Here is a 10,897-nt window from a genome sequence, read left to right as displayed (position 1 = left end):
ATAATACCAAATATGTGACCAAACGTGTTGAATAATGGTGAACTTTAACGTTCGTGTCTGCGCAGGTGATTCTTATGTTCTTCCCGGTGTGGTTTAAGGGCAGATTTCCCGACACTGACGCAGAGGCTGAAGAGAGTGAGACAGATCCCTCCCCTCAATCTCTCTCTCTCCCTCCACTCTGGGCTGCATAAAATCCCCCTTTAAAAGAGCGCTCGTCCCAAACAGTCGGACGGCGGTGGTTCAGTACAGTCAGCGAAAGACAGCTGGAAACACAAGAGCCTCCGCAAACTTCTCTGCGCCTTCCAACTCTCAAGTGCGCAAAAGAAAAGACTAGACATTAAGAAAGCAAAACAACTCGTTTCTGCTTCTGTTCTCTGAGTCGGGTGAAAATGACCCGTAGTTCAGTAAAGGGGCTTCTGCTCCTGCTGTGCATCTGGGGCTCAGTCCACTGTATGCCGCAATCTGCGGGGAAAAATAAAAGACATGCGCAGCAGCAACAAGTCCAACTGGACCCGGTCTTCGAGGAGGCAAGAAGTTTAGCAATGCATCAAAGTAAGTTCTAGCAGAGCATCTGCTATCTTTATTTAAAATAAATGTCAACTTTTTTGATATGTTGTTATCCATCCAATGCATTGAGATTCATTTGTGGCTTAAGTGTTCAAATACGTTTTTCCTCTTTTTTTTTTTTTTTTTTACATTGTCATATGTCAAGTGTGCCGTTGTTTTCATGTCAGGTGGCTGCAACGAGAACGGTCGCTTTTATAGGCTGAACGATCAGTGGGAGCGACCCTATATGGACAGTACTCTTCTGTGCACTTGTCATGGATCTTCAGGAGTCAAGTGTAAATCCAAACCTGCAGGTAAGCGTTTACTGTTTCAAACTGCTTTCATCTGAAATGTGAATACATTAATATTTAGTTATATTAATGCTTTTCTATGAGTGCGCAAGAATGAGTAATTACGCACACAGCGCGAGATTACGCACAGACGTATAAGCGCTGAAAAGTGCAATTGGTCATTTTTTGTGTAGGCTATATATAAGTTTTATTTGAAGTCCTCGATGTAAAGTGCTTAGTGGCTTTTTAAGACGAGATATATATTGTTTGTCTGTTTGTCTTTTTGACACCTGTAGCCGAGGAGATGTGCTATGACAAGTTCAATGCCCGGTCTTACCGAGTCGGAGAGACCTATGAGCGACCCAAGGATAGCATGATATGGGATTGTACCTGCATTGGGTCCGGCAAGGGCAAAATTAGTTGCACCATCGCAAGTAAGTTTAAACCAAAACCCTCCTGTAGTTGTTTTGTAAGTATGAGTAATACAAGTAAACAATGTTTAGTCAATGAAATGTAAATTCAAGAAACCTGCTTGTATTTAGAAATCATTAATTAGGCATTAGTTACTACTTAATAATGTATTTATTCATAAATGTGTGTCTTAATGGACACTGTAGTGTAAAGCGTTACTATTTTCTATTACAATACTGATCAGTTGTACTTGTGTGCAGACCGCTGCCATGAGGGAGGGAATTCATACAGAATTGGGGACACCTGGACACGACCCCATGACACCGGAGACTACATGCTTGAGTGTGTCTGCCTTGGCAATGGAAAGGGAGAGTGGACCTGTAAACCCATTGGTGGGTGTTTTCCTTTGCAGTTTCTGTTACTGTAATGCTCCAACCTACATTACAATTTAATATTATCCTATATATATTAATAATAATAATTATTAAATATAATAAATATATATTTTTTTGTGATTGGTTGTTTTTTCTTTCATTTTGGTTGGTTGTATTGGGTTTTGTTTTGGTTGGTTGTGTTCAGTTTTTGTTTTGTTTGATCTTGTTTTGTTTGATTGTTTTTTCTTTTGTTTTTGTTGGTTGTGTTTTGTTTTGTGTGACTGTGTTCGGTTTTTGTTTTGTTGGTTGTTGTTCGATTGTCTGTTGGTTTGTTTTTTTTGTCAGGATGGCATGTCACACCCAACGTGAAAGATGCTAACTTTACTTTTTCTTCACAGCGGAACGTTGCTATGATGACTCGCAGGGATCCTCATACTTGGTTGGCCAGACATGGCAAAAACCCTATCAAGGCTGGATGATCGTAGACTGCACCTGTTTGGGCGAAGGCAACGGACGCATCACCTGCACCTCCAGAAGTAAGTGTCTGCTTCCAGACAAATCTTTTCAACATTAATTAGACAAGATTTAGCAGGTCTTTGAAACATTAAAGGAATAGTTTGCCCAATTGTTTTTTACATTTTGTCATCATTTACTCACCCTCATTTTGTTCCAAACCCATATTACTTTCTATATTCCATGGGGAAAAAAGGAGATGTTAGGCAATATGTCTGAGACACCATTCATTTTCACTGCATCTTTTTTCCATACATTGAAAGTGAATGATATTTTGGGTGAACTATCCCTTTAAACTTAACCTAATTTGGGACGGACCCTCTAAGAGACTCCATGTTATGTTATAGTGGTTAAAACAGTTTCACATGGCACTGTTAAGTTGCTGAACAGACACCTTGTTTCTAAAGTCCTTTTTTCTCCAAAGCCCAGCATTTTCCAATGTCTTGTTAAAGGACTTTGTAATTATTTGCATGCCACACTTTTATTACATAAATACCATTGAGGTCTACAGAGCTGTAAGCTTCCTACATATGCATAAGAGCATGCACATGGAAAATTACAGAAAACATTTTCCAGTTGAAGTTGAAGGCTTGCAGAGCAAGGAAACAAAATGAGTGAACAAACAATTAAGAGTGTGACTTCCTTCAGCTGTCCTGTCTGGAAAGCGTCAGTACTTTAAGGGTCATAAATAAAGAAAACCTTTGAGGTGCAATGGTGCGAAGCTGTTTTCCAAATGGGCTTGTGCCCAGAAAGACCAACAAAACTGAATAAAGAGGAGGGGTGGGCTGCATGGATTTGAAAGTTACAACCTAAAAGAAATCTAAATTCAGTCAAGTGTGTCTAAACTTCTGAATGTTATTGTAACACCTAGTTGTGTTTGATGTACAGGAACCGTTACACTGGCAACATGTTTGGCATGCAGTTTTCATTTAACTGGCCCTCGTTTCATTGTCTTTGCCAGATCGTTGTAATGACCAGGACACCAGAGCCTCATACCGTATCGGTGAGACCTGGACCAAAGTCGACTCCAATGGAGACACTCTGCAGTGTCTTTGCACAGGCAATGGTCGAGGAGAGTCGAAGTGTGAAAGACATTCTGCGTCACATGGCACACCCGCCATTGGTAAGCATACCATTTCTGCTTTCAAACAGCAGTAATTTCAACCAAGTCTCAAAATGAATGCTACTATAACTGACTTTTATCTTCCATGTTCTACGTTTTGCCACAGTTTTCTGGTGAAATGAACAGTTGAGGCGCTACAACAACCATGTGTTTTATTCACTTTCACACAAATCAGCTGATTATGACTTTATAAACACTTATGTTTCATATTATTACTCACACACTGCTATGTTATGATATCGAAAGTTTTACACTAACGCATCATTTGTAAAAAACGATGCATTTTAACGCTTGTATAACAGACCCACCTACATTTACACACTTATTTCAATGTGATTAACTTCCATGGTAGCTCAGCTGGTAGAGTGTTGGACTTTGAACCTGGAAGACTATGCTTTGAGACCAGCCAAACACCCAAGCTGACACATGAGACAAAAGTGTCATAGAAGCAACAAAGCTTTTCATGTCGTAATTGCTTTTTCCACACTATCGGTTAGGTTTAGGTGCTGGTTAAGGGTAAAGATGTCTGTTTTGTTCACCTCTCATTTGCGTTTAGAACACTATTGGTTAGGTTTAGGTTAAAGTTTTAGGTTAGGGAGGTACATTTTACTCAGTAAAACCTCCATCAAATATTTACCTTAAAAACCTTGTCTGATTACAACATTTCACACACTTATGGAACACCCCACTGGACACTTCACTGGGAAACTGCAGCAAAACGTGTAATGATTAATGTTATTTCATTTTGCAAAAATGTTGCCACAGTCATGTAATGTTCATGATATCAGGCTGAGTATTTTTTATTGGGTGCAAACAACCTAGAAGTATTTCAGTAGCTGTCTCCCAGCCAATATTTCTCCACACTCCACATAGTTTTGCCAATATCATGGCTTATAGGCAGCATAATTGTCTAGCAACCTAAACGTTCATTACTTATGTAAAAAAATAAAAATACTCCTTGAATAGGTTCTGGCTCTACAATGGAGCTTATAGTCAGACCAGTGACAGAACAGGTCAACGCCCCACTTGAGGAGGGCACCTGTAAAACCGATTCTGGTGTGACTTATTACAATGGCATGAGCTGGATGAGAACTCAAGGCAGCAAGGAGATGCTGTGCACTTGTGTTGGAGGAGGAATCAGCTGCGAGGAGCAAGGTAATAGTTCCCTTTTTTGTTTTTATATATTTTAAATTAAGCTTAGGGATCCAGGGATACTTTGTACACTTGCTATGTTATCAAGTTCTTTGTAACTTTCCTGTATTCATAGCTTTTTTTTTTTTTTTTTAAATCATCGCAAAATAAACCCCAATAGAATGACTGGAGGGTGTTGTATCAACCTAAAGGGGTTTATTTTGCAATAATGTCCAGCTAACTGTACATTACCAAACTTATTACACAAAAAATTGACATTAAATATTGAGTTAAGTTGAAATAATTGTAATATATGTGAAGAAAGAGGCCATGGAGTGATACAAGATACATAAAACCATTACAGCTATTGGGTGCCAGGGGCAATGGTCAAATGTTCATTGTAGAGGTCATTACACAAAAATGCAATGAATGAGAGCCGTGTAGCTCATATTTCCATTAATAATGTTGTGCTTTTATTGATTTACATAGATGGACAGTCGCAGGTTTATGGTGGCAACTCTGGCGGGCAGCCATGCATGTTCCCCTTTGTATTTAGCGGGAACACATACTACTCATGCATCTCTGAGGGCCGAACTGATGGACAGCTGTGGTGCAGCACCACCTCTGACTACGACACTGATGGCATGTACTCGTTCTGTACCCGCAAGAACCGTAAGTACACTTTAAGTCTAAGTTATGCTTACTGGGCAAACATGCTTCCTTTACTATGCTTAAAATACAGCAAAATACAGTGCCGTTTTTGTTCTCCGAAGGTGTTTGTTTGGTGATACATCTACTGTTCGCGCACATTGCTGAAAGTCTTGACCTGAGAAAAATCAGCAAGTGTGTTAATGATTGGTTAAAACTAATTGTGGGTGTGGTTTGGAAGTCCCTTACAAAAAACCTAGAGTTCTGACAAACCTGCCACAAACTTGCTGCAAACTTGCCATAAATTTCCCACTCATTATATTCACATGCAAATGAGCTTGCGATTCACCGCAAATGTTTGCCAGAAATTTGCAGCTCTTCACCAGTAGTGGTGAACCTGCAGCAAACCTTTGGCGACAATGTAGAGTTGGCTGCAAAGCTCATTTGCATGTGAAAAGTCTCGGATTTGTGGCAAGTTTGCACGAAGTGTGCCAGAACTCTCGTATTTTTGTAAGAGGTGACGTTCTCCATTTACAATCGCGCATGCCAGCTAAGGAGAGAGTAGCTAGCTAGGTTACTATCTTAATGTCAACATTTATAACTTTGAAGCCTGTCGCTCTGAGGTTGTTCAGAAGTACACTTTTTTTTATAAGATGCTTAACACAAACTTGAACTAAATTAAAAACAATGCTGCACATAGAATAAACTCAAACTTCATTCGCCAAGGTGTTGCTTTAGTTTGGCCTTTACATTGTATAAATTTGGCTTTAGAGTCTCTTTTCTTTATTCATGCTGAGAAAACCAGAGTTGTGTCTCAAATCATGTAGGCTACACAATGCACTTTACGGCATGTTTATGAATTTTTTAAGAGTAGTGCCATTTTTTTGATACGGGAGCATTTGCTGTTTTTCGTTTGAGGGAAACTACAATTCAATGCACATTCTCTTGTTTGGTGTAGCCACTAGCTTTAGCATGTTAGCTAATCTGAGTCAAAGTTTAAAACAAATGCCCAAAATGGCAAAACTGTACTCGTACTACACAACATCTCATTGTATTTTTCAGAGAACACACTACTCACTCTACTTACAGTAGAAAATGGCATAATGTAGTGCAGAAGTATGTGAAATGGGACATAAATGTTGACCAGTTAAGCTGATCTTTTTATCAAGGCATAGATTAAAGTAATGGATCAAATGAATATTTTGCTCTTTGGTTTTTCTGATTGTTCTGTTCATTGGTCTTTCAGTCCTTGTTACGACCCGTGGAGGAAACTCTAATGGAGCTCTGTGCAAGTTCCCCTTTACATATAATGGGCGTAACTACACCGACTGCACATCTGATGGCCGTCGGGATTCTATGAAATGGTGTGGCACCACCACTGACTATGATGGAGAGCGGAAATATGGATTCTGCCCCATGGCTGGTGAGCATGTTTAATACTTTTAGTTAATTGTAACCCCAAGTTTACTAAGTTGTTCGACCACAGCAGAACAGAGCTGCTAGACTAAGGGTCCATTCACACCAAACGCTATTTTGAGTCCATCTGTACTGCTTTTCAGTTGTTTTCTATATAAAAATGCGCTAGATGGTCGTTTTTTACCATTGCGGCACATCTCGCTGTTTTCTAAGCGTTTAACAAAAGGTGATTCGTTTTTTTTATTATTATTATTTATATTATATTACTATTAATAGAAAAGCTTTCCTTGGCAATACCATGCTTAGGCAATACCATCCTTGGAGTACAATGTAAATACTATGGTAAATGGATATGGTAATCATTATGTACCATGGTATGTATCAAAGTACCATGGTATTACTATTTAACACCATCACTGTACCAAGGTACCAGCATAGTCCTTTTTTGTAAGGGTAAATTAATTCAGAAGGAGTCAGGCTTTATAGTCAGTAATAGCTTTTTTTGGCCTTAACTGGTCATTTATGTGCTTGGGCCATGATACTTAGTGGCCTTCAAATGGGTTTTAGAATTGTGTTAAGAGTCATTAAGGAAGTGGGAGTTTTTAAAGACAATTTAATGGTGTACTGATTTGTGGCTCCGCTGGTTGGATCTTTCAGGGTTCTACGTCTGGCTCCATTCCAGACCAGACTTGCCAGGGAGAATGTGATCAGCATGAACTCTGGAACATAATATGCATTTAGAATAGAACTGGTTGTAGTTAGTAATTTAATTTTAGACTAGTCATCACTGATCTAGCAAAATATTCTTCCAGAGATCTGTGAACAAAAAGTAATTAATAAATTCATTCTCTTTGTTTTAATTCAGCTCATGAGGAAATCTGCACGGCTAACGATGTAATGTACCGTGTTGGAGACGAATGGGACAAGCGCCACGACACACTTGGTCACATGATGCGTTGCAGATGTGTGGGCAATGGACGCGGGGAGTGGAACTGCATTTCCTTCACTCAGCTCAGAGGTCATTGGTTCTTCTGAAATTTACTTTACAAATTTGCTGCCAATTTTAACAGACACAATGTCTATAATGAGATGTTTCCATGGGAATTAGAGGTTGACCGATAGTGGATTTTGCAGATACAATAACTAATGATAACTAACACGGAGGAAAAGGATGATAACTGATTAATCAGCCTTTAGTTTTAAAATCAATTTATAAAATGTTACAAATAAATCTTAGTCTTTCCTTACTATGACGGGCACACACATAGAAGCTACAAGAGTCTACAATGAATAAAATCCCAGATGCAGTTTACTGTGCAACCAAAATCCCAATAATAACCAGAAAAAATTAAGATTTGGTTTATAACGCGGGACTTTTAACTATAAACAAGACCGAAATTCACAGAGGACTCTTTTACGCTGCTCTTTTTTAAAATTATTTAACTAATTAAGCTTTTTATAGCCTATATATTCACCAGATGAGGATTTTTATTATTATTCACAAGAAATGAAATAATGTATGTGCTGATGGGGCACGTTCCGTAAAATTGCATTTTTCTTTGCATGACCTCGATTTAATTTAGAACACTTGATTATCTAATCAAAAAAACTAAACATGCATTGAAGTGAGGATAAAAGTATAAATGAATATGATCAATGATGAAAGATTTAGATACAGAAAATCCCCACAAGATGTCAGTGATTGTTTTTATTTCACTTCAAAGAGGCTTCTGTTATACTGCAGAATCAAGCCGTTCCAACTGGATAATCCTCCAGGGCTAGTCACAGAGTAACACGAAGGAATAAAAAAACAAAACAAATATCTGCAACTATCTGCATTGATTTTTTCCTGATAAACAATAGTTCCAAAAAGCAACAATAAATCGGTCTACCTTTAATAGGAATGATAAAACTCAAAGGAGATCACTTTAATTTCTTAATTGTTTCTTCTTGACAGGATTGAGACTTACCAAAGTGTCTTATTTTATGGGTTTATACATATATATTTCAGCACATGATACAGTGTTAGAAGCTTTGTAACACTTTGTTGGCTATTTCAGACCAGTGTGTTGTCAATGACCAGACATATGAGGTGAATGAGACCTTCGAAAAGAAACATGACCAGGGCTACATGATGAACTGCACATGCTTCGGCCAAGGCCGTGGACGCTGGAAGTGTGATGCCATTGGTAAGCCGATACTCCCTAAATTTTCACTTTGTCTCGCTAAATCCAGTCTTTTGTTCTATTTTATGCCTGTTTTTGGTCTGGAAAAGAAGTATGTCTCCAATAAAAGGTTACCATTTCCTTTTATAAGTTTAAAGTGTCCAGCTTGTATTTTCAGCCTTTTCCAACATGAATGGTCCATATTTCCTTCAATTCAAAAGGAATAGACTAAACTGAACAATAGCCTTTGCAAAAAAAAATTGAATCAGATGCATAGAGTTGTATAATATAAAGAGTGAAAGAAAGAAAGAAAGGATTATATTTACTGTGTTTTGCACAAACCTTTTGTTCAATCTCTGTAGACCAGTGCCAGGAACCCGAGACCAAGGTGTTCTATCAAATTGGCGAGACATGGAACAAGGTCAACCAAGGCATCCAATATAGATGCTCATGCTATGGAAATGGCATTGGAGAGCTGGCCTGTGAACCTCTGCAGTCTACTTGTAAGAGATCTCACAATTACAGCAGGAATTCCACACACAAAAATCCTAGCCAACATAGCTTAAAGGTTCATGTGAATTTAAGAGTCAATGGATTGAAGTTGAGGTGGAATCATCTCCCATTCCTAGCCCTTGTAAAACATCTGTTGACACCAACAGTCATTTTCCCACCAGTCTCCTCTCTCTTAATTCAGCTGACACTGGTTGATAAGTGTTTATCTTTTAAAAGCCCCAAATGGTTCCACCACGAGAGCCATCCTCTGTCATTTGACAATCAACAACCCCTTTGAAATTTAACAGATGTACACCAAACTCCTCCTTATCTCTCTACAGGGGTAAAATCAACCATTTAAAGTTAACCAGATGGGAAGGGTGTTAACTTAGGACCCCTTGACCTATTTTTCATCTATTGGGGTATCTCTTTTGCAACATTGGTGGAACCCCTTTGGAGAATCTCTAAAACGGACAGTTATCTGAGGAATTTAAAATATGAAAAACAAGTTCCTGCAAGAACTCTACAGGCTTTCAATGGTTCCTCCAATTACCCTTTCATAAGGCTTTGAGGGGCTTGAATTATGGAAGTTCCTTGAGTACACAACAGAATAATGAGACACCTTCAAAAGGTTCTTCAGAAAGTTCTGCCAGTGTGGCATCTGGGGAACCCCAAATGGTGTCTCAAGTATCTGTTCATTTTTACATACTGTATGTTCTCATGAAGGAATAATTTACCCAAAAATGAAAACTCTGGCATCATTTGCTCTCCCTCTTGTTCCAAACCAGTAAGACTTTCATTCTTCTGTTGGAACATGAAAGGAGATGTTAGGCAGAATTTCCAAGCTGCTCTTTTCCATCCTATAAAAGTAGATAGTAACTAGCTCCAGTCAAAACTCCGAAAAGCAGCATGAAAACACTGTAAAACCCCATAAAGATAGTCCATACCCCTCATGTGCTTCAATCAAAGTCTTCTAAAGTCATATGATAACCAAAATTCTAGTATCTATTCACTAACATGGTGTTAGATATTTTGCTCTATTGGACCAAAGGTTATATTTGGCCTATTTTTGCCTTTGCAAACTTGTGTAAAATACCAAATGGGATTCTTAAAGACCATTTACAGGACAGCTTTTAATACACTGGTCTGCTGTTCATCTGTGACTTGCACCAAACTGTATATTGGCTGTTGGCCTTTTTCAGAGGAAAGTGTGAGCAATATTTTTAGGACCTTCTCAGAATGAAACAAGAACATCAGCACTGTGTATTCAGACCATCTGTAAATCATTAGACCTTTAGCACTGTTATAATATCCTATATATTGAAGGTCATGCTTTTGAAAGGCCACTATGTGGAATTTGTACCTTGGTTTCCATACTCCCATTTGGAGAATGCGGTATAAATTTGGACCTGGTTTTGGCTTGACACAATAAGCGCATTTGGATATTCTTCCATAGGTGAAAGGCACTTCAGAATTGTTCAAAATGACTTCACTGCTTTGAATTGCATGCAGCTGTTAAACCAAACTCTGTGAAGGCCTGGGGATTATAAAGGGAAATGTGGGTGCAGAATGTTATGGCCAAGTGTGATTTTTAACACCACACCCATGCAATCATCTCCCGCACTCTTTAGCACTTCTCACTTGACAAACTGGACAGAAACAGCATTAAATATTGGCGTGATTTTGGTCCATATTGAGACATCTGGCTAGTCAACCGAATCGATTGTCTAATACAAACATAAATCAGAGTGGATTTCTTTCTTAATATGAAACAGAAGGAGACTTCTC

The 10,897-nt window shown here is 38.6% G+C and overlaps 1 protein-coding gene across 5 annotated transcripts in view; it reads left to right on the top strand.

Moving 5' to 3' along the window:
* The first annotated feature begins 229 nt into the window (after positions 1-229).
* The window catches only part of fn1b (fibronectin 1b), a 39,499-nt gene continuing 28,831 nt past the window's right edge, over positions 230-10,897 (top strand). For 2 of the 5 annotated variants that reach the window (XM_051702154.1, XM_051702151.1), the window contains exons 1-12: positions 230-552; positions 735-860; positions 1,133-1,270; positions 1,508-1,639; positions 2,020-2,157; positions 3,096-3,257; positions 4,224-4,412; positions 4,878-5,060; positions 6,283-6,459; positions 7,318-7,470; positions 8,513-8,641; positions 8,980-9,120. In XM_051702154.1, coding sequence (XP_051558114.1) covers positions 390-552; positions 735-860; positions 1,133-1,270; positions 1,508-1,639; positions 2,020-2,157; positions 3,096-3,257; positions 4,224-4,412; positions 4,878-5,060; positions 6,283-6,459; positions 7,318-7,470; positions 8,513-8,641; positions 8,980-9,120 — 1,831 coding nt within the window. In that variant the 5' untranslated portion in view covers positions 230-389. The remainder of the gene's footprint in view (positions 553-734; positions 861-1,132; positions 1,271-1,507; positions 1,640-2,019; positions 2,158-3,095; positions 3,258-4,223; positions 4,413-4,877; positions 5,061-6,282; positions 6,460-7,317; positions 7,471-8,512; positions 8,642-8,979; positions 9,121-10,897) is intronic. The other 3 variants (XM_051702153.1, XM_051702150.1, XM_051702152.1) reach the window with 2 other exon arrangements.

Source organism: Myxocyprinus asiaticus, chromosome 7, assembly GCF_019703515.2.
Source record: "Myxocyprinus asiaticus isolate MX2 ecotype Aquarium Trade chromosome 7, UBuf_Myxa_2, whole genome shotgun sequence".
NCBI lineage: Eukaryota > Metazoa > Chordata > Actinopteri > Cypriniformes > Catostomidae > Myxocyprinus > Myxocyprinus asiaticus.
This window is presented reverse-complemented; position numbering and strand designations above follow the sequence as displayed.